The sequence below is a fragment of the Lytechinus pictus genome, chromosome 10, assembly GCF_037042905.1.
Source record: "Lytechinus pictus isolate F3 Inbred chromosome 10, Lp3.0, whole genome shotgun sequence".
NCBI lineage: Eukaryota > Metazoa > Echinodermata > Echinoidea > Temnopleuroida > Toxopneustidae > Lytechinus > Lytechinus pictus.
Genome location: NC_087254.1, coordinates 17,790,170 through 17,814,938, shown reverse-complemented (window position 1 = coordinate 17,814,938; position 24,769 = coordinate 17,790,170). Strand labels below are relative to the sequence as shown.

Sequence of the window (24,769 nt, the reverse complement as noted above, 5' to 3'; positions counted from 1 at the left end):
TGCCTATTTTTTTTTACAAATAAATACCAACAATAATATCCACATTCTAAATAATAGTATATGTTCTGTGAGTTTTTCATAAACAATAAACATATTTCATCCAAAAGAAGATGAAAAGTTCCAGAATGATAGAACAGTATGCATGTATGATCTTGACATTATTTTGAAATTCAGATTGAAAAATATCTCACCTTGCATAATCTAATGGCCTGACTGTATGATTGAGCTCTAGTGAAGAAATGAATGGCCTCTTTGATGTTATCCTGCTAATACAGCAATGAAAAGTTAAGAAAAATTTATTATACATTCAATGTCAGGCAACTCAATGAACTGAGATCAAAGGGAAAAATGAATTGTTATATTTTAACATCTAAAATCAAAATCAAGGATAGGAATGTAAGCATATGAATGGCTGAAAATAAGTTATAATTTCTGAAGGTTTCCATGGCGAAGAAGAATAGTGTAGTAGGTTTCACGGTACACCATGTATCTTTCTTGGGCATATGTTGGTCCTGAAAAGGACCACCCAATCTCGACGTTTCGACAAGTGTGTTCTTGTCGTCCTCAGGAGAATGAGCAAAGTTTGTAAAAGCAGGCCTTATATACTCTGTCGAAGTGCCGTATGCACGGTATCTTGCAGGGTACATGTCTCTGATTGGCTAAATAGGTCACATGACATCCACATATGCGGACGTGGGTGACAACACACAAATTGGGCGCGCAAAACCAGCGACGACCGGAAATTGCTGTCAGTTATCATTCCCGCTAGGATTAGCATGAATGACAAAAGTCACCACTTCCGCCCATACACTGCAGTGCTCACACGTGTGTGGAACGTCCGGGTAGGCTAATTAGGCAAATTAGCCTCTTTGTCTAGAACGGTAAGCCAGGTATTGCTGAGTTGGAGGCCGCTGTCTTGAGGAACAGTGTTATGTTCCTCAATCTCCAACGCTTCTCTGACTCTCCGTTGATACCAGTAGGGGACACGGGTGACCAGTCTACTCTCATCCCAAAGAATCCGGTGATCATGCGTATGGGCATGATCGATGATTGCAGATTTTTCCCTCTCGTCTCTCCTACCATGGGCCTTGTGTTCCTTAATCCGAGTGTTGAAGGAACGACCCGTCTCTCCGATATAAACTTTACCGCATTCACAAGGAATTCGGTAAACTCCAGGGAGGTCCTTGGAGTTGCGCTTGTCCTTATGTGTAGTGAGGGCAGATTGAAGCTTATTTGAGGAACTATGACGAACCTCAATGTCGGCTTCTCTCAAAATCCTCTGAATTTTGTGAGAGGCTGCTCCCAGATATGGAAGAACGACTCTCGCCTTGGGTTGTCCTACACGAGGGTTCCGCGAGGGGGGAAGCTCAGTGCAGATCTTATGTGAGGGGTAGTTGTTACATTTCAAAACACGTTTGATATGCTCAAGCTCACCTCTCAGGTGGATCTGGTCACTAACCTCATGCGCTCGTTTGACTAACGTCTTGTTGATGGATCTCAGCACTGATGGGTGGTGGAATGAACGATAGTTCAAGTACCGATAAGTGTGAGTAGGTTTCCGATAAACCTGATGGGATAGGGATCCCTGTGCCGTCCTCGTAATCTTTGTATCAAGAAAGGGGATAGACCCCTCATTCTCCATTTCCATGGTGAACTTGATACACTCGTGTTGAGAGTTGAGGTGCTGTAAGAAATTGCTAGTTTCCTCAGCACTGTGTTGCCAAACCACAAAAGTGTCGTCCACATATCTAAGTCACACTTTGGGTTTGTGGGTTGCTGACTGGAGAGCCGTCTCCTCGAAATGTTCCATGAACATGTTGGCTACCACTGGGGACAGGGGAGACCCCATGGCAGCCCCTTCGGTTTGCCTGTAGAATGTGTCTCTCCATCTGAAAGAGGTGGAATTGAGGCACATCTCAAGCAGGTCATGGATCTCTAGAGGAGAAAACTGTGTCCTGTCAGGGAGAGTTCTGTCAAATTTCAATCTCTCAAGGATGATGGCGCAAGCATCCTTAACTGGTACACTTGTGAATAATGACTCAACATCAAAGCTGATGAGGAGGTCATTGTTAGAGACGTTCATCTGACAGATCTGCTCAACGAAATGTTTAGAGTTTCTCACGTGATGCACGCCCTGACCAACAAGAGGCTGTAAGATGTAAGTCAAATGCTGAGCCAGTGCGTACGTGGGAGATCCTCTAGTAGACACAATAGGTCTGAGTGGAGTGTCTGGTTTATGAATCTTCAGTTGCCCAAAGATTATGGGACATAGACCAGACGAGCTCCGGAGTTGTCGGTAAATGGGTCTAGACAAGACATCCTTCCTCTGGAGAGAGAGGAGCTTATCATTAACCCTACGTTCGATGGCCGGTGTGGGGTCTCTAGGAAGTTTCCTATAGGTCCCCGAATCCAGTAGTCTTTGAACCTTGGTCTCATAATCCAATCTGTCCATCACAACAGTAGCATTACCCTTGTCTGCCTTGAGAATATGAATGGAGTTATCCTCTCGGAGACTAGCAAGGCCTGACTTCTCGGCTTTGGTGAGGTTGGGCCGAGGTGGGTTAACCGAAGTCAGTACTTGTGAGATTTGGATACGTACTGTGTCTGATTGAGACCGAGTAAGATGTCTGAGGCTGGGTTCAATCTTCTGGATGAATTCTTTTCGGTTTACTTGCTTAGGAGCCATAGCAAAATTAAGTCCCAATGAGAGGACCTGATGTTCATTCTCAGACAACTGACGTTGACTGAGGTTGACAACAGTTTTGCTAGGATGCAAATTGTGTCTAGGCTGGCGGTTGTGTCTCGGCTGGCGGTTGTGTCTCGGCTGGTGTTTGTTGAAACGGGAAGGACGGATCAGTTTCTCAAACTTCCTCACTTGTTTGGACTTAGTTGTCTCGAAAACGAAGTGGCTGGAAGATTTGATGAAACGATCGATTTTACCCCAATCATTGCTCGAGAGCTTTGACTTTAGGTATTCTTCCGATGTTTCAACACAAGGTTGAAGTTGTCTGAGCTGGTTATGGACGTGTCTGATCCTCTCTCTGATGAGACTCTCAGAAGCATGTCTAAGAACCTGCTCCGCTCGTCTGGAACGGACAGGTGCATGGAGCACCAATCCGCGGGGGATAACCCCTGAATCCCTGCACCTTTTGAGAAAGGTGAGATGGTTGACAAATCTGGCTTCCTTGATCCTGTTCCGCTGTAGTCTTCTGGTGTGCTGGAACGTCTGCTCCCCGTAGAGACGAATGATATAACTTCTGAAGGTTTCCATGGCGAAGAAGAATAGTGTAGTAGGTTTCAATAAAAATAAGTTGCTGAAAATAAATGTTACATTCCATTTTTCTGAGTGGTAATAGAATTACAGTTTATGGTAGACGCCTGTTTGAATTCTAGTGCTGTTAATGATGACTTTGGCGAACAAGTGCTGAAAGTAGGGATAATGATATCATTTTGGGCTCATTTTGAGCAAATCTACTTACATTTCCCAAAAGATATTGCTTATCTCCTGGACTGCGCATTCTGTCATCACAAATCTGGGCCTCGTTTCATAAAGACTCGTTATAATAACAAATGCACATAATTTCAATAAAAAATGCAAAATTTCAATAAAAAATGCAAAATTTCAATAACAAATTTACCATCAACCAATCATATTGAACTAATTCAGTAGCTTTTAACTGTTATTGTTTATTATAACAAGTTTTATGACACGGGCCACTGGTCTATAAGATGTGCAAACCAAAAAACAAACAAACAAGTGCATCAAAAGCTTCATGAAACTGTCTAGGGGGATTTGAGTATCCATCTGGTCTTACTAGGATTAATTCATAATCAAGAACCAGTTGTGTATACTTACCTGATTTTCATGCTGTCTAGCTAGATGATAACAAGCTGCTCGATCACCCGTTTCATTAGCAATCTCAGCAGCCTATATGATAAAAATAACAAAAACTCTTAAATTGCACTAATGCGTGAAAATATTATGTAACAAATGATCCATGAGCACATGCTATATGTCCTGGATTCAAGCATAGTATCAATTTCTATACATGCTATACACCCTCTCTTATTATCATTATCGTATAAGGAAAATGGTAGTATTCTAGACTAAATGTGCAGAGATGAATTTAATGAAACTTTCAAGAATTTTATCACTGCAGTTTGAAACATTTTCTAGAGACCCATCTCTCACATGAATTTATATTTATAGGCAGAACTATTGCACTGTTTGTCTGATTTTCCTTCCCCTTTCCTTTTAAGGCCTTTATCAATTTCAAGCTCTAAGCTTAAGATGAAGGTCTCCCACATTTCAAAATGTATTATGTCGATATATATATAATTTTTTTCTGCTATTTGTTTTAATAATTTAAAAAAAAAGAAATTTATCAGGTATAAATATATTTCAATTAGATTGTTAGATTGTATATATGCATATGTTATTAATTATATAATTTGCTTATTGTTATGTTATGCTAAGAAAAAATGATTTTTTTTATATACTTTTGTTGTTGGAATGTGGAAATAAATAAATCAAATCAAATCAAAACTAGACAATCACTGTACTATGAAATACTTTACCAAAAGTTCAATTAGGTCACTTCATTTTATTTATCAGTTATTCAGCATTTCAAACACATTAAATTTACAATATCAATATTAATATGATTACATACTAGTGCATAGAATATCGTACAAATGCACAATCATGCAGACACTCAGTGATTCAAATGATTACATTATAAAGACGTTTAAAAAAAGACTCCAGCGTCAGGGGATGATATACCTTGTCAATGTTACCACAGTAACAGTAGACCCTGACTAGAGATAGGTAATCCTGAGCTGCTTCATAGAACTGTAGAGCTGTCTCCATCTCTCCTGTACTCTCCATGTACTGGGCCCACCATTTCCTCAATGCTCTACAAACATAAATAATATCATTAATTGAATCACAAATTCATTACAAATCAAAATTATCATTGTCATTATCATCATAGATATCATAATTACATCCAACATTATTACCACCATAACCATCACCATTATCACTACCATTAGTATCATCATCATCATCACCATCATGCATCATCACCCCCATCATCATCATCACCATCATCATCATCATCATCATCATCATCATCATCATCATCATCATCATCATCATCATCATCACCATCATCATCATCACCACCGCCATCATCATTGCCACCACCATCACCATCATCATCATCATCATCACCATCATCACCATCATCACCATCATCACCATCATCACTATAATTGATAGTGACATTGAGACCAAAGAAGAAGTAATATTTGTATTACAAACCTGTCTTTTGTCTTCATAATATACGCTTCTAAAGCCTGAGGCTCATCAAACAGCATTCTTGGAACCTCAAACCGATGTGTATCAGATTTCTCATAGCTGGGGATAGTAAACAGTGTCAAAGTAATAAAAGAGTCAATGTATAGATACGCATATGCTGAAGCTTTTTTATTCACACTCTTTACAGCAATATGCAACAATGAACAGAAGGCAAAATCAAACAAAGTTTGAAAACGGAAACTAATAGGAACATATAGCACAAGAAGGGCAAAATGCAAATCTCTGTAAGGCTTAATTAATAATTCAAATACCTCTCTCTTTAACTAAATGCTAACTGCAAATGTTAAGTTGGTAACTGATAAAGAAATAATAATTATAATAAAACATGTAATGGTAGTTTACAGGCAATTTGAAAATGATAGGGCTACACTCAAATGAAATGTATAATAGTAATAGAAACTAAGATTAACAATAAGATAAATGTATTGGAATTTGGACTTAAAAATCAATGAAAAATATGGTTGACTTTTGGTCTTCCTAAAGATCCGATGGAAACATTTGTGATTTATCATACTGAATATCAATTAGTGGTCAGTCAATCACATTTCAACTTGGGACAGAAGACAATTTTGAAAGAGGACAAAAAAATTTTATCATAAAAACTCTACATTTTGATAAACATGATACATACTTTGGAATAGCTCCATTGATGTCACCCTTTGCTTCTAGATGTTTAGCGTAGTGATAGTAGGTGGTTCGTAAATGAATACGATCATTCAGTTCGGCAGTCTCCATAGCCTAACCAAACAAAGTAACAAATTAATCAATGGATCATGGCAAATCAAAAGAGTGTTTTCATTGTCATGCAGAAAGTATAATATAATTGCTTTCTTGCAGAGGAACTATTAAAAGCATATTGGGATAAAAGTATTTTCAAATAACTATTATACTTTCATACTTTAATACTCCCATACTTAAAATTAGGTATAAAGGAAACATATTTTTTTTACTTATTTTAAAAAATTGAAATAGAGTAGAAGTTGTCAGACATTGCATTATGATGCAATAGTAGTAAAATATTTAAATATTTGTTTGTGTAAGAATGTTTGTGTGGTTGGAAAATACTTTTTCAACCACGCAAACATTCTTACAAAAACAAATATTTTACTCCATGAAGGAAATTAACTAAAGCATATGGTGTTCTGTGATAAGTGCTATCATGAATTTGGCATATCGAACATCTGAGCTAATGCCCTTCTGCTATACTGGTAATGATAACAAGACTATAACACGCAATTGAATAATTTTTTCATTTCAAGAACAGTTTGTGATCATGCATCCTTGGTATTTATAAGAGTATCATGTTATCTAGATTGACTTTTGTATACCTTTCCCCACTGTCCACTAGCTTGGTAGAATGCATTAAGAAGATCATAACGCCCACAGTTCTTGTACAGTCTCTCAGCATCATCCTTAAAAAGAACAAATATAACGCTCAAATTACATTCACTTCCAGTTTCAACAATTTTCAGCTACTTGTACTGTAAATACAGATTCAATGCAAGCTTTCCAGACATAAACAATATGACCATAATCTAAATGAAATTTACTGTATGACAAGGCTCTTTGAACATGGAAGAAGGACATACAGTTGTACATGTAATCCACTAACTTAATTTACTAGGGGCATACAGATAAATCTTGTTTTGGTTCAAAACAACAGTGAGAATCCTGGTAAATTATCATATCTTATTCATAGAAATGTGTAAAAAAAAAAAAACGTGCAGTTATAGCTAAAAATACTAAAATGACTTTAATATACCATAATATAGGAATTCATAGATTAAGACTTTTTTTGGATTTTATGAACCTCACCTCACATTGAGTGATTGGAAGAGATTGGATTTTTGAAAAATTGCGATAAGATGTTTTATACAATATTTGCAAGGTTAATTCTTTCTAGACAATGGCAAAAAAGGCAAGGAAAAGCAGTTATGTCATTTCGGTTGCAGCTGTCCTGTAACTGGTATCCTATTTGACCCCATACATGAATGCTACAAAATGAAAGAAATTGTCATTATTCTATTCCAATGACCAGTCTATACCCAGTCAGCTACAAATTACAATTTCAAACTTAATTTACCAAATCTTATTGCAAATTCTATTAGAATCCAATTCATCGCTTAATGCGAGGCAGGTTGAAGTTACCATATTATCATTATAATTGAATTTGAATGCAACTTACCAACAGACCAAGTTGAACAGCAAGCATAGCAACCCTTGCATCAAGCTCTGGCTCATTCTCAGCTTCTCTTAAAGCTCTAGCTCCTCGAGCATGTCCCATGTTACCAAGACACACCCGGGCTACATCCAACCTTCTAGTCTTCACGCACATCTTAGCCATGTTCTCCCATACTGACTCACTGTAATATACAATCATTCATTTACATTAGTTCTATGGGTTTATCTCTAGATTGATCTAGGCATTCTATCCACTTGGAGTTGTGAGTTGAATAAACATTTTGAAACGTTAATTAACTCAATTCACTCTTTTATTAATCATGCTAAATTTTGGAGGATTTGTTTTGGCAAAGCCGACTGGAGGTGGGGGGGGGGGTGATCATCAAAGATCAGAGTGAGACAGAAAATGGTACATAAATCATGTGTTATATGCAGAACAATTCCATGCCTGACCAACCATTTTCAATACTCTTACTCCTACTAATATGCTAAATGCATATAGCATTAATAGATGTTTCTAAGAGCAGCATACTATTACCCAAGCTTTAGCAAGGCTTCCTTGATCCCTGCTGCTTGGACACTCAAGTGTTTCAGAAATTCCTTCCTACATTTACTACAACTGGGAGAGTGGCAAATGTATATGAACACCTTTCCAAAGGACGCAAGTGTTGTGGTGGAATTGGAACCCCAGACCTTGTGGTTCAAAGTCCACAGAATTACTAAATCAACCATAGCACCACTTCATTTTTCTCCATTATTACTTCACATCATCAACTGCTAAAATCAAAACAATTTGAAAAAGAATGAATTATGATAATAATACTACTATAGGATACTAACCTCTTGATAAGTTTAATGGCTTTGAATGCTTCATCCATATTACCAATAGTGAGGTAATAACTGAAGTTCATCATAGCATCTCTAGCACTCTTATCACCATCCTCTAAACCAGCAAAGTTTCTCATCACTTGTCTAGCAATCAGAGATGATGATGATATAGGACCAGGATCATCCATCTTCTCACCAGGCTACAAGAATTCATATAAGAGTTACAGGCTATTTTAAGTATTAAGTGCTAAATCCCTTCAAAATTGCACATCACTTTATTATCAGATCAAACTCTTTTGTGGAAATAAAAGAAACCATATATATATAAAATCCAAAGTTTTTTTTTCAAAATCTAATGTTTACACAGTTTTAAGAATTATGCTTGTATGACATTTTGTCATTCAATTCAACTTGTTATTGGGGTGGATCTTTGCCTTTATAATAAGCTTAGATACAACATGATGGGTATGAGATCCTCCAAATTTGAGTGTACAGAGATATATTGATTACGAATAACTCTTTCATTACTATAACAATAAACATACAACATTTTTTTAAAGCGATAACACTTCCACAATACACAAATACATACAGGAAATAAATACATACCAATTTTGCCCAGATTAATATTTTTTGTTACAAATTCACCTTCTAATCTCACCCTCTTCTCATATGCAACAGTTAATAGCATCTTAAAAATGGCAACACATTACGTCTTACCCCCGTTTGGGAACGGACCGCAGTTCGGATTGCAAACTGCGGTATTTCACCCCATTTTGCGTTTGAAAATCTAAAACATCATTTCCAAGCCCTGGGGGTCATTTCATAAAGCTGTTCGTAAGTTAAGAGCGACTTTAACAACGACTGGTGATCATCGCCAATTGTACCATTTACCGCAAGACATGATCACCAGTCGCTCTTAACTTACGAACAGCTTTATGAAACACCCGCCTGATCAACCCCGCTTGGCCAGGTAATCCCCACAGGCCAGATTATGAGCGTTGAGCCAAGGACGAAATGATAAATGACAGCTGTGCTATTACGTAAGTCTTCTCTGCCTGTAGAAGGACATTCGGAATTAAATTATTGTATTCGATATTTAATCACGTTTTCAAAGGCATATTGTATTCAGAAATTCAATGCTAGCCCATTTTCAATTTCGAACAAAGAAAATCAACCTCGAAATAAGGAAAGTAAGTGAATAAAAAATGGCGACATGTTTTCCCGGACCGCACTCGGGCTGTTGTGTTATCTTCGGACCGAGGTCAAGAAACAGGTGTTTTGATACTTAAATTGCATGCCTGGGGCAGTGAGTAGGGTTTTCGTACTTGGAGAAGAGGGGTATAGTGTTATCAAACGGAGCTCTTTCGTCATGATATTACTTGTTTTTAGGGGGAAAGTTGGACAACTTAAAAATAAAATCAACATTGTTTTTTTGTTACTCTCTGGTAAAAGTAGGACATCACAAATGTGTTTTACCTGTTTGTCATCTTTCACTTCAAATTTTGTTTGAAAGAATTTAACATAGCTCTAAGCATATGAAACTAATTATTTGTAAATGATCAGGTTTGGTAGTACAATCATTCACTATATGTGACTGAACCTAGTCAGAACAAACAATAAAATATTGAATCTATGCATTTGTCATCCACAGATTGCTGTATGGTAAATGGTAGAACATGCACTATACATATCATGAAACAATTGTCTGTACACTTTACATCAATCTTGATCAAATGTTAATGTTCCATGTAGACTACCTCAAAGCTTGTGCTATTAAAGAAGAGAAACAAAATGACAAATATATGAAAACTACAAGAGAAACATTTCAGCAGCTGAGGAGTCTTATATCTCTTGAAAAAATTATGCTTAATATCTACAAACATACTTTTTATGTGACAGTTCTGACAATTCATTTTCTGTCATACTAATCTACAAATCACATTAATCTACAAATCACATTGATCTACATTTTCAATATAAGCAGATAACATAATTCTAGACAAATACTAGAAACACTGCTGCAATCCCGTGATATATCATCCCCATGCTCACCAAATAATAATAATAATAATATACAGTTCTTGTATAGCGCATATCACATTATGAATAATGTCTCTATGCGCTTCCAAAGGACTTGGATATTATTACCCCAGCTGTAGCTTGGCAGCCGTAATTACTAAGATTACAGCGCACATGCATTTCAAGGAATAAATTCCTGCCAGGTACCCATTCACCTCACCTAGATTGAGTGCAGCACAATGTGGATGAATTTCTTGCTGAAGAAAATTACGCCATGGCTGGGATTGGAACCCACGACCCTCTGTTTCAAAGTCAGAAGACTAATCCACTGGGCCACAACGCTCCAAATAATGATCAAATACTTTTATGTGCAATTGATAGTGAAAGCTGGTCAGGTTTGACACTTAATTACACTTTTCCTTTGAATATTGTGAGTTTGATTATGGAAATAAGGATAAATTCTGGGTTTCATTATCTGACAGACTCATACAAGCGTCGTCGTGTAGCGGTTGTGACTCTCGCCTTGTAATCAGAGAGTCGTGTGTTTGAATCCCACCATGGCCTAGTGTCCTTTGGCAAGGCATCTATCCATACTTTGCCACTCTCCACCCAGGTGTTAAATGGGTACCTGGTAGGATGCCAAGCAATTGAGTCTTGGAACTCTTATTGGAATGCTCCCCAGGGAGTGGAGAAGGTGCATACATTGTATGCGGGCGTGCTAGAATCCGATGACTGGGGTAATAATATATTATTAAAGCACTGAGAGACCTCGTTCCGATGTATTAAGCGCTATATAAAAGTGGGACAAGCTTCAAGTCTGAAATATATCCCATCCCTCCCCCCCCCATCGTTACGATACTATGAATGTTAATTTACTATCTACCCAATATTATCTTTTCCATATACAAATAGTGAATGTATATGAGTGCGATGGACAGAATACTTCATGAGGTGAAAGATGAAAAGGAGGCGTAGCTGAGCTGAATAGTTCAATTATTTCATCTTTCACTAAATGAAGTATTCTGTCCATTGCCCAAATGAACATTCATTAATTGTTTTATATGATACCTAAAAATAAATTCTTGTCATTTGGCATTTATAAATTTGAATTCAAAATTCATTCAGTACGATCAAGTTTTGTTGATTGTCGCATACATACAACACGCGCAATGCAAAGAGTGGTCTCGGCGAGCAGGCAATGGACAAAATCGTATGGATCCAAAATTGCACGAATGATGACGTCATCGTAAAATGGGCTGAATGATCAACACAGGCATGATATTCCCCTCTGAAAAAAAGTCTCGGCAAAAGTCAGAGTTTTTTTTTCAGGGTTACAAGCGCTTGCATAGCAAAGAAATCAAAAGTGAGTTTTCAAGTTGAGTCTGCATGATAGTTTTATCATTTGATTTCACTTTAAAAAGCAGTAAAACCAGCATGAGAATGTTCTTGGGCAAAGGATTTCATGTAAAAAAATATAATAATTTTTTTTTTTTTAATCTGAAAAAAAATATTACAAAAATCGAAACTGATTTTAATCGGGAAATTATCATGCCTGTCAACATCAAACAATCAAATGACAAGGATTTAGTCTTATATAGCGCACGACACCATTACAAAATCATTTTTTCCTGTTTAAGAGGTGATTTTAGTTTCTTTTCACAGTCATATTAATGCTACCATCAAAGCGAATAAAAGACAAACTAAAAGTACAAAATTAATAAAGGATTAAGAAGTACTGTTAATGCTACCATCAAAGCGAATAAAAGACAAACTAAAAGTACAAAAATAATCAAGGATTAGGAAGTACTGATAAGTTGACATTATTTCTTGAGAATTCGACAAAACGAAGAATTAGCTTTGTATAAAGAATCAAACAGGATGTCTTTAGATTTTGTAAAGTATTCTTTTCCACAAACTTTATGGTAGAGTGTGATACAATATGCATTGAAGATTACCATGAAAGTTATTGTGTTCCTGACTATTAGACAATAAGATTTAAACAGTGGACCTTGATTAGATATTAGTCAAAAACATCTTCATCTGCAGTTAAAAGGAGGAAGGGTTTTTTTCTAAGCAGTGCTAAGCATAGTGACTGATACAGAGTAAATAGTGTGTTATAAAGTTATAGATCAGTGCTTTAATGATAGACCATTTGGAAAACATAATCATACAATAAATTGTCTAACTAAAATATGAATTATCAAACTTTAATTGGCGCAAACTAAGAGAATGCATTAACAATATGGATTTCTTTTACTGTAAACATAACTCCAAACCTTTCCAATGGAAGAATATGGATAATTTCAAAACAGTATTTCTCAAAGGAGTGTTTGATGAAAGTATTAAGAAAAAAACTTGATAGAAGAGCACAGAATGGTGAAAATTAAAGTTTGTTGGAGCTTTTTAAGAATTCTATGTAAAAAAAATTAAAAAGGATAAAAGACATTAAAAGAAACAAGTATTTGTCATATTCTGGGATATGTCAGTTAAACTAATGTATGATAATAATTCCGCACCATATATAGGCACATTTTAAGGAAGAATGCGATTGCATGTCAGAATGATGAAAAAATTTTGAGAGCATATTTTGACATTACAAATGTTACCATCCAAAGATGACATACCATTAGACAAGAGATATTTGAGCATGTTTTAATGTACACTGTGCATAGACAAGTGCAACATTGAATGTTTTAGATCAGTGAAACAACAATAAAAATATCAAAAGGTGAACTACTTACGAAAACTCCTTTCTTTGTTTTCCCATCCCCAGCCTTCAAGAGGCATAAATTAAACACAAGGTCAAAAGTCAAATGCAAAGTAAATACAAACATGAAATAGTAATAAGAACATCTAAAAGAAATGAAAGACGGTCTCCAGGGGAGCGTTTCATGAAAGGACTTTTCGGAAAGAAATGTTGATAGAACACTCCCAGATATCACTGCATGTACAGTGTGTACAAACCAGTCCAATGCTGTGAATATACTTGTTCTGCAATATTGGGTATGTTACAGTGTACGTGCTAACTTAGATATACTGTTGTGGATCTATTAATGATCTTGACATGGCTCTCACTGTTACAAACCATGAGCAACTGGGCATGTTACACAAACCTAACCATTAATGACATCTTGGCCATCACTAGTAATTTCCATGGAAACCTTAGCTACATGTATTATCAATTGTTGAGGGATTTTACTATGGTAGTTAAACCCTGATGGCAGAGATATTACAAGTGTACAAAAAATAATAATAAAAATAACAAAGGCCAAGTCATCCTCACTATTATTTCCTTGTCATTGTTACTGGTAGTTATATTTATATTGTCAAGGAGCTCACTTCCCTGCAATCATACATGTCTGTCCCCCAAAACAAAGCAAACAGTTATGTTTTGTCATTCTTGAGTGCTTTACCTGATGGGAAAAATCAAGAACGTGACAAGAAAGTAGGAAACCCTTCACCTGGACGAACCAGGAAGATGACAAAGCTTACCTTCGGAAAAGGAAATAATCTGTTATCTCATGATGCGGCAAACTGAAATTGCGACGTTTCGACTGCACCTAATATTCCTCGTCAGGCAATGAAGTGGACAATCGCTGCGTACGTCTTGTCCACTTCATTGCCTGACGAAGACTAGCAGGTGCAGTCGAAACGTCGCAATTTCAGTTTGCCGCATCGTGAGATAACAGATTATTTCCTTTACCGATTCTATACTACCACGATGATCAACATCTTCCGTACTAAAGCTTACCTTCTTGATGAAGTAGAAGTATGGTACTTCAACTCCAAGTAGAGTCCCCTGGACATGACCAAAACTATCCTGTAGGACCACACCATGCTCCAAGGTTGTAAACAGAGATACTACCATCATCTCAGGCTGTAAACAAACATAACATTAACTATCAATGGTAGGCTGAATAAAACTGTTATAAGCTACTGAAATCAAGGCAAAAGATTGGTTGAGAGCAGAATGATAGCATATGTAATTAATCAAAGTTGACTACACATTACCATGATGGAAATAATACAGAGCAAACAAGCATCCACCCACCTCAAATTTAAGGGGAAAATTTTTGTTGTTGTAATTTTAATGACAAAATAATCTAATACGGTACTTAACTTCCCTCATTCCAATTCTATAGCTCAACAAGAAAGTTATTACCCCATGTCAGCTGATCAGTTGAATCTTTTTTTCTCTCAATTATGGTTTGCAGTGTATTCTGTAACCATGGAGATATATATTGTTTGTTATATTTAACCATTCTATGTGATTTTAAATGGAATGATAAAGGGAAGATCTATGTTTTATGACATCCATGTTTATTTACTAGATACAAGATACAAACTTTACTGCTATTGGTTGTTGAGCTTTGTCTATATTATTACATAAACTGTTTGTGAACCTAAATTTTCATTTGCCAAAATATGAAAAAGTAAGTAAAAAGAAAATTAGACCATCTGGGTATTAAACTAAATTACATTTAGCCCAAGTAAGTATTATATCATGTAATACCTATAAGTAGAAATTGGTCCAAATTAATGGAAGACCATGTGGGTTCAGCCATGATGGTATTTAATGATCTGACGAACTGCTAGTACTAGTAGTGAAGAATATACCTGTGTATTGACGATTGTACTCAGTAGAGATGTAGTTTTCTTAGGTGTAGTAGTCTCTTCCTGATGGGATAGTTTTGCTTCACAAACCAAAAGCTTAGATTCATGGGTATCCCAGAAGATATTGATTGGATAACGACCAGCTACATCCTGGGCTGCTTCCTCACGACCCCTAACAAACATTGACAAAAATAAATAGTAATCAATGGTACAAAGCGTTTTAATAAGATTTATCTGCTTTAGCTTCTTAAAATGACAATTACCATTAATTTTATATTCATTTTCATAATTTGAAAAACTTAAATATAGATATAACAGAGTTAATTATCAACAAAAAGTTGCCAATTTGCATTTTCAAATAGTGATTTTGTTAGGTTACAAGGTTTTTATTCAGGAACGGCAGCACACACTACCCAACTTTTCAGCATAATGTTTCATATTACTGATTATTTCTTCTTCATTCACATTTCATCAATTGATGTTTTATAAATGTTGAAGAAAGAAAGCATTGAGGTTGGTCTAAATAAGAAGAATTCTCAAGACAGAAAAAAATTGGAAGGATGTAGTATCATTATAAAGCCTTGGTAGGAAAAATACAGACAGATATCAATTATGAGAGTTACTTCACACTATCATTTTAGTTATCATCACTACTATAACTTATTATCTTGATCATTGTAATCATTATGATTATTATCATGATTATCATTATCATTAAAACCATTACTGTTATGATTATAATAGTTATAATTTTAATATCATAATTATATAATCATTATAATCATTACTATAATCATCATCATTATTATTGAGTTTTTGTTTCCTACCTTTCAGCATCAGTGATATCATCATCTTTACTAAGAGGTTCATCCTCTTGATCACCATGTCCTGTCTTGAGATCAAAGAAACCTAACGTGTCTAGATCAGGGTCCCATACGTACAGTTTGGGGTCAGTAGTACCATCACTCTGTACAAACAAAAATCAAACAGGAAATATTTCATAATCAATCACAGCAATAAACAAGCATGAAGTTGAAATATCATATGTATCAAATGATAAGTTATTGTATGATCACATAGACTATATATTATAGAAAATAAAAGTATCTAAAGAAAATAATATCTTAACTCTTAATGTGCCATTTACTGTAATCAGCAAGTGCCATTTTTTTTTCAAAGAGTCTATATTTAATAGTTTTATTCATAAAAAAAAGGATCACTCCTGAGACAATAATGTTAAACCTCTTGACCATAAGCTGAAGTGAACAATGGAATCACTCATGCATGCAATGCACTCCTCAAAATGCAATAGGCATAACAATAGCTGTATGACAGAGCTGCCAACCTTGTGCAAGCAAAAAAAGTAATCATTATGGCCAAAAAAAGGAATTTCCAACAAAAAAAAGGAATGTGTTAAAACGAACCGTAAAACGACATTCAAAAGTATGCATGCAGTGAACAATTAAAAAAAAGTTAATCTCTAGGCCTAGTCTGGGCTAAGTAACGGAGCGTTACAAATTGGACCCTTATTTTAATTAAGTCAGTAGCAGGGCTTGAATTAAGAATTGAGAGGGGCAAGGCCATTTTCAAATGGGCACTTTCAGCTTGGGGCAACCGGCAAAGTGGCCTTGGATGCCCCAAAATTTCAAGGGGTATCAAGGCCATTCTAAAGGACATGAAGGCCACTTTTATTCTAGTCAAATGGGCACCTAGGCAAATTTTTCTAAAAATGACAAGTAGGCCTTTCATTTTGTAGTGCAACCTACTCCGGCACTTATCAAAGTGAAGATCTGTCGAGAAAAAATTCTTTCAGGGGCACCAAAATCAGTTCTGGTGAACATTTTTAGGGACCCATTTTTCTGGGGCTTCCTTTCCACTTCTAAAATAATTAATTGTTTTATGTTGAGTTTCCTGACAAAACTACCAAATTGTAGACTAAGAGAAATATAAAAAAAAAGTTGACATCAATTCAGACTTCTCTTCCCAAGTAACATTGTTTTTGCCAAACAGTACCCTTTAAAATTAAAGTGTCATAAAATGGAAGTGTACATGTAACATTCCACAAATATAGAAAAATTATTCATAAATCAATCTAATCTAAAATTCAAATAGATCTATAGATAAGAAGTTGAAATCATTCCACAAAAGTCCCATCGTAAATCACTTCACGATGTGCACAGCTCAGCCTCAATCACACTGCACGCACACTCAATCATCCCCAGCAGTGACGGCACTATAGAGCAGACATCTAGGCCGCCAGAACCGGGGAAGAAATCTTCCCATTCCTGCTAAACTGAATGCTAAAGTGCCGACTTTTTTAATGAATTCCAAAGGCAGTAGGACATCTCTCTAGTATAAATCATGTGAAACTATCAATAAATGTTGAATATCACCCAGAATTATTACTTCAAGGGACAATGAAGAGCTTTCCAGGTCTTTTCAAAGCCAAATTCATCGTATTTGTTTGATACGATTACGAGTTGATGAAAATTAACCAGACGGTACTGTTATCCGAAGGGAATTGATATTAATCAATTCAAGAAAATAGCCTCAAAATTTCATTTCTTTATCACAACAATTAATTTTAAAGTATATGAAAAATATCTTTTGATGATTCAATCTTTAATATATATGATGAGTATTTTTGTAAAATTTTGCAAATGGAATAATAATTTCCCTCAAACCTCCAAATCCCCCTCCATTACAAATGGACTCTTCTCTTACTACATTTGGGAATTACCCTACCCAATTCATCGTACTCCTCGCTCTGCGCTGCAAGAACAAACGTTGGCTCGATCACCTGAAGAGTGTTGGCCCGTGCGTAAAGACAACGTATTAGCAGTAACGTTAGATCTAAATTCTGAAATCTGATTTTCGGATCGTTTTTTTGTACATAAAACATCACTTTATAGGAAAGAAATTACATGCAAATTTAAGATAAAATATATAAAATTCAGAAATAACGTACCTTAGACCGCAGTTACTGTTATTTCCTTTCAAATGATGATCAAAACATAATCATCCTCGATCCTTTCGTTTGTCATCGTAAGTTGCCATCTTGGATGACGTCATCATCCTTACAGACGTATTTACCAGTCGCTATACATTGCGATTCGTACCATGCATGCCGCTCGCATATTCAACTAACGTATATGTACGTGCACGCTATCAAATTATTAAAGTGCGTTGGAAAACCGGCCGGCGGGCGACTACGCACGCGCAAATACCAGGCTCATCTCGGGCTCAACCACTGAACTAGAAATACGTATTTCTAGTTCAGTGGGCTCAACACGCACTCCACATACATACAATTATGTACACACATTATCAAAATTGTCAAAAAACGTAATTTGAAAAGAAAAACCATAATGCTGTAATTTGAATGAAAAAACGTAATGATTACGGCAAAAACGTAATGGTTGGCAGCTCTGGTATGACCATTGTACGAAAATGTGTTCGCGGCACTCCAGTGGATGCACAAATATGTGTTCATGGCACTTTAAGGGTTAAGGAAACACAGTAGGGTAATATCTTTAGTTAGATAACGATGTCCCACTTTGGCAACCAATGGATAATATTGGATTACAATAATGATATCAGTTCAAGCCCCACTAATGCTTTGATCAATAATGTGAGTTATACTTAACTATCATTTCAATCTTATACAAGTGTAGTGGGCATTAAGGAGATCATTGATTACCTTTGAGACGATGATAGCAAGCTTTGTACCGTTACAGTTGGTCTTAGCCATAAGAATGCTCCCCATACCAGGTATCACATCCATTAGGTTCTTAGGAGCATTGTGCGGCTTAGCTTCCCTGATAAACATAAACAAAATTATATTTCATTCATGTAAATCACTTTAACTGCAACAAGACAATAAATTAAAACCTCTTAATTAACAGACCAATTAATCAACAGACAGGATTTATCCTGCTCTACATGTATTTAACGCACCTTAGGAAACAATACACCCTTTAACCCTATCTAGGCGGGGGGGGGGGTGGGGCCTCAACGATTATATATATTTTCGCCGTGCGAAATTTTTTCACCGTGCCGCTCACTGACTTTTTATTTTCATTATTTTTATTATTATATGTCTTGCGCATCTTTTGAGACCAAATCTGCGACACCCGGGTACGCGGTTCCGAAATTATGCAACATTTTGTAAGTGCATGTCAAACCAAAAATTGCTTAAAAACATGATTTCGTGTACAAAGTCAATGCAAATTGTGTAGATTTGCTGGTCTAAATGGATCTATTTTATGTTGTTTATGATCCCCCACAAAGTTCATTGAAAGAACAATGAAAAACAAAAGGTCCAAAAAACAAAGAAATACATAAGATATTGCAAAAAACAATATAATACATAAGAAATTGATCTGATATCGCAATTTTTTTCATGTACATTTGCTGAGTTAGAGGAAAAAGTATGATTTTGTATACTAATTACGCATAAATTGGCATAATCAATTAATAGCAATTTTTGCAAGAAATAAATTCATATGGAATTTTGTAGACTATGTCCCAGACTACCCGTGTGCCAATTTTCGGCACAATCGCTTGATCAATGGCCTAAATAGGCCTAAATAGGCCTAAATAGGGTTAAAGTTTGATAGTACATGTTGAAAAGTGTATTATATAATTACTTGGGTAAAAGACCTGACACCATGCTTGTTTTGCTGATTTTTCAGCAATTACACATTTTTTGCAGATTCCTTTGGCACATATTTTTTAAATTATAAATACAGATACTTAGGTGGTCACTTGATTGGATACTATACAAACTCATTTTGATATTGTTACAGCTGGCAGTTATCTTTAAACTAGGGTTTTAAAAAAAAGAGGTTTAAACCTCATTTAGGCATGAGAGTTTCAATAATTAATGAGTGTTTCTATTAAGAAAATAAGAGCTCACCTCCTTGATACATCATACATCTTCACAAACCCTCCTGATGTTCCAACAACCAGGTAATTACCCATAATTTCCATTGTACAGGGCTCTCCTTCATTCTCATTCATGGAGATGAGTTGCTTTACAGTGCCCTGTAACCAGTATAACAGTGAAAATGAAAGGCTGAAAGAGGACCAGTGACTGTCAGATAGCAACAATACTCAATTCAATTTTCAATAAAGATAAGTAGTTTTACATGAATATTTACTCTGAAGAAATAGTTGGCCAAGTTTGGTACGCGTTTTTAAGTCATGATTATGGTTAGGTATTGTGCATTTCATTTGAATTTAAAGGTCAAGTCCACCCCAGATAAATGTTGATTTGAATAAATAGAGAAAAATCATACGAGCATAATACTGAAAATTTGATCAAAATGTATTCCTGCCAACCAAGACACTGACATATTGGCTTCATTCTCCTTTGCCAAGTGTTTTAGTTAAAGGACAAGTCCACCCCAATAACAAGTTGATTTGAATATAAAGAGAAAAATCCAACAAGCATAACACTGAAAATTTCATCAAAATCGGATGTAAAATAAGAAAGATATGACATTTTAAAGTTTTGCTTGTTTTTCGCAAAACAGTTATATGCACAACTGAGTGGCATGCCAATGAGAGAGTCGATGATGTCCATCACTCACTATTTCTTTTGTTTTTTATTGTTTGAATTATGAAATATTTTAATTTTTACCAATATGACATCACAGACCGACTTAGCTGAACCATAAAATGTTATAACAATGGTAATGTCACATGTTCAGGAAGGAATAAAACAAATTAAGGACCAACATCACTGAACCATATAGTATTAAACAATACTAATTCCACATGTTCAGAGAGGAATCAATCGTTGTATCACTTGACAATGAGGAGAAAATTTGAATATTTCATATTTCATTTAATAAAATACAAAAGAAATAGTGAGTGAGTGATGTCATCAGTCCCCTCATTTGCATACCAACCAGGATGTGCATAAACTGTTTTGTGAAATTTAGCGTAACTTTAAAATGTCATAACTCTCTTATTTTACATCCGATTTTGATGAAATTTTCAGTGTTATGCTTGTTGGATTTTTCTCTTTATATTCAAATCAACTTGTTATTGGGGTGGACTTGTCCTTTAAATAAAACACTTGGCAAAGGAGAATGAAGCCAATATGTCAGTGTCGTGGTTGGCAGGAATACATTTTTGTACATCTTGAGCTATACAGAATAATAATAGAAGGGTTTTGGAATGACATATTAACTGCATATATTTGGCAATTGAAGTGTGACAACTAAATGCTTCTAATTAAAATAATTTTGGCTCGAATTTGGCCTACTAGAATCAAATATTGATGACCTACCATGAAGGCTAATAAAAATGTTAGACTTTACACCATGGAGTCAAAGACATTATTTTCCAAAATGAGTATTGTTTTTAAGCTACATACCTGGAAAGTTCTGACTTGTATTTTTCCTGGTTCTGTGGTGTACGCATTCTGCTCATGAATACGAACCATCTTAGAGTCAGTCGAGAAAGTACCTGATAGGACAATATCAACATATACAGTGGAAACAAATAAAAGGTTAGAGGGGCAAGCAAATGTCCATTACAACAAGCTCCCCCTCCAGTATTTTGCTGCATTTAATCAAAACTTTTCAATTACAAATATAGCATTTGAACAGGTTAAATTCATATAGTAAGAGCATACTTTCACAAGTCTTTTGACATCATATGACATGATTGAATCCATGGATGAACTTTTCATGAACTTTATGATACACAAATCTACCATCCATATTGATTATTGAGTATGTGGTTTAAAGTTTAATAACCAGCCGAAGTATCTTACCTGTTGCCCTGATGGTTTGACTAATCTCATAGACTACAGCTTGCTTGCCATTCCATACAGCAACATGGTCCTATTTTCACAAACATAAGAAATACAATTATCTTAGGAGGATTAAATGTTAATACTTTATCTGCCTGCTACAAACAATGGAACTCCCTGGTGGTCTCGCCTGCAATTACACAATTCAATATAGCAACAGAGCTGAATTTGAAAATTACCAGTATTTTGATAATGAAATACTAAGTTTGTTGACCTCAAATCTCCTTTGATCTTGATCATGTGACCTGCAACCCATGCCAGATAATAAGTGATACTTGATTTACCCATATGTCCAATTTTCAAGAAAAAGATCTATATACTTTTAAGTTATGATGACATTTCCAAAAATTAACAATGGTAAAGATTTCAATGTTGTTAACGCCACCGCTGTCGGAAAAAGCGGCTACTATTGTCTCACACTGCTATGCAGGCAAGACAATAAAACTAGTATAATGAGATATTACTGACATTCAACAAGAGCATACTTCTTAGGGAGTGTTTCATAAAGAATCTTTTCAGTGATTTCTACTGACAAATTTGTTCTAAGCCAATCAGATGTAAGGATTTCATGATCTCCCCTTACAGATAATAAGAATGTTAGTACATTATCATACTTTATAGTGTGATAAATACAATTACAATCTCCTGTAATTTAATAAAATAAAGACATGAATCATAATATTGTTTGAGCCTTTTTTGTGTGGAAATTTGGTCTCTCATTAAAATAATCCTCAATATCTTAATTAAAGAGTGTTATTTGATAAATTTGATAATAAAGAAAATCAACGTTGAATTGCAATAAAGTGCAATTATGCCAATTTGTGAATGTACACATGCTTTCATGTTGTACATTGAATGGGGCAATATTCAAAGTTTGAAACTTGATAGAACAATACATGGAAAGAACACTGTGTGACATCACTCATTTACAGACTGACCAAGTCCTGCATGTCAAAACTTTCTGAGACTATGCCATATTTGAAAATACTAGCATCTTCTTTCTTCAAATTAAAACTTATTTGGAAATTTATTATAATTAATATATATAATTTCATTTCCTTTCTTTTAATTATATTTACTTTGAGTTTTATCATAATTAATATACCTTGTTTATTCTATATGTAATTTTTGTGAAAAGGGCCTCATTTGATCATTAAATAAGATAAGAAATGTGGGACAATTACTCCACGACTTGAATATGGGCTTCTGCAATAGAATAATTTTACATTTTCTCCTGCCATTCTGTTACAACTAAATAACAAAGAACTTGAGGTAATGAAGATACTTTCAAAGTGTATGCGTGCTTTCAATACTAAATATCATATGATTTCTTTTATTGATTTTTTGTTGTTGTAAGAGTTGCTTTTAACATGAGAATCAAGGTAAAGAGTACAACTAAGAGCACTGTTACCTTAGTGTTGCATATTCCCTTGATATGTATGTCAGTCTTAATGTCATGATGAGAGCCATTCACGAAGACATCTAGAGAAACAGAACTAGGTCCAGCTTGGACTACAGCAACCTGTCATTAATGAAATCATAAACTGAGTTAAAAGAGATAAACAAAATACACAGATTCTTGACTATGTGCAATCAAAATTCATGCTTCCGCCATTGCCAGAACTGAAAATATGATAGTTTTATCATCTAAACTATTTTAACTTTCTTATGCAAATATGAATCAAATTTGAATTTAATTTGTTTATTGAATATATGAATTATTGCAAGAATGGGGCTTTTATGATTTAAATCTATGACCTTTGACTTGGTGATCAGTATAATATAACTGTTTCTCGTATCATGAACCTATTAGATGCAAAGGTAGTCACCCGATTATGTGCCTCTGAGCCAGGTTTGATTTCGATCCTTTGTTTTGATGCTTTGATAAAGACCAATATTAAAGGATCCTCATGAGGTGTTCCATTGTAGCTATTGGTAAAACAACCCTCCAGGAACATCCTCTCAACCCCCCCCCCCCCCCGCCCAATTAGTAGGAATAAAGAGGAGTAATATGAATACAGACCTGATCTTTCATACTAGCACTCATGATGTGTTCATTGAGAATAACTACTCCACTGAAGCTATTAGTAGCTAGTAGATCCCTCCTAGAACCCCATTTGATCTGACCAAGCTGACCTTCTAGGTTACAAGGGGCCTGAAGTTTCCATTTGGTTTCTCCTTCCTGTCTACGCCCTAAGACACCGGGAACAGGTGAGTAGCGCCACATAGCTACGCGACCCTTGTCTGTACCTCCAGCCAATAAACCTGCATTCAAAACACATATCAAACTTGCTTTAACAACTATTCTAGCTGAAGCTTATAGATTATCAAGCAACTGGCATATTATATGCCAAATGAAGAGTCGTGTGGTTGAGTGGTAGATTTGTATATGCCTATTATAAACTTATACAATGTTCATGATATAGAGAAAAAAATAGAGATGATAATTCTCAATAAATTTTGATTTCCTACGTGAAAAATTTAAATGTATCATAATAAAAAAATAAAAAAAATTTTCATTGAAAAATTATACTAAGTACAAAATAATCCGGTGTTGTTGGCTCAGTTGGTAGAGCGTCCGTCTCACAACCGGGAGGTCGGGAGTTCAAACCCCAGCCGCGTCAGACCAAAAGACGTTAAAGATAGGAGTTGCTGCTACCCTGTTTGGCGTCCAACAATTAAAGGGATAGAGCCTCGTCGATCTGCACAGCGGCTGCCGGGCCCACGATGGGCAAAGCAAATTTTCGGAGTATTTTACTTCATGTCTATTTCGAACAATAAAATATGGACTTTAATCTTTTTCATCTTTCATTTCATAATCCTACTGGTGTGCACTTGGTTTTATGAAGTGAATTTGAACTGTCTTCTTCATAGTGAGAATTTAATGCAATTTTTCTCTCATTTTACTTTGTCAT

The 24,769-nt window shown here is 35.5% G+C and overlaps 1 protein-coding gene across 4 annotated transcripts in view; it reads right to left on the bottom strand.

Annotated features, from left to right (window-relative positions):
- Nucleotides 1-24,769, bottom strand: part of LOC129270272 (intraflagellar transport protein 140 homolog) — a 46,667-nt gene that overhangs the window by 8,440 nt on the left and 13,458 nt on the right. Inside the window, exons 8-25 of one of the 4 annotated variants that reach the window (XM_064105456.1) lie at nt 23,878-24,119; nt 23,266-23,376; nt 21,816-21,885; nt 21,414-21,505; nt 19,947-20,074; nt 18,729-18,846; nt 15,856-15,995; nt 15,032-15,200; nt 14,166-14,291; nt 13,156-13,188; nt 8,405-8,592; nt 7,569-7,746; nt 6,712-6,795; nt 6,015-6,121; nt 5,327-5,422; nt 4,784-4,916; nt 3,857-3,928; nt 192-266 (exon numbers count right to left, since the gene is read on the bottom strand). In XM_064105456.1, coding sequence (XP_063961526.1) covers nt 192-266; nt 3,857-3,928; nt 4,784-4,916; nt 5,327-5,422; nt 6,015-6,121; nt 6,712-6,795; nt 7,569-7,746; nt 8,405-8,592; nt 13,156-13,188; nt 14,166-14,291; nt 15,032-15,200; nt 15,856-15,995; nt 18,729-18,846; nt 19,947-20,074; nt 21,414-21,505; nt 21,816-21,885; nt 23,266-23,376; nt 23,878-24,119 — 2,162 coding nt within the window. The remainder of the gene's footprint in view (nt 1-191; nt 267-3,856; nt 3,929-4,783; nt 4,917-5,326; nt 5,423-6,014; nt 6,122-6,711; nt 6,796-7,568; nt 7,747-8,404; nt 8,593-13,155; nt 13,189-14,165; nt 14,292-15,031; nt 15,201-15,855; nt 15,996-18,728; nt 18,847-19,946; nt 20,075-21,413; nt 21,506-21,815; nt 21,886-23,265; nt 23,377-23,877; nt 24,120-24,769) is intronic. The other 3 variants (XM_064105457.1, XM_064105458.1, XM_064105459.1) reach the window with 3 other exon arrangements.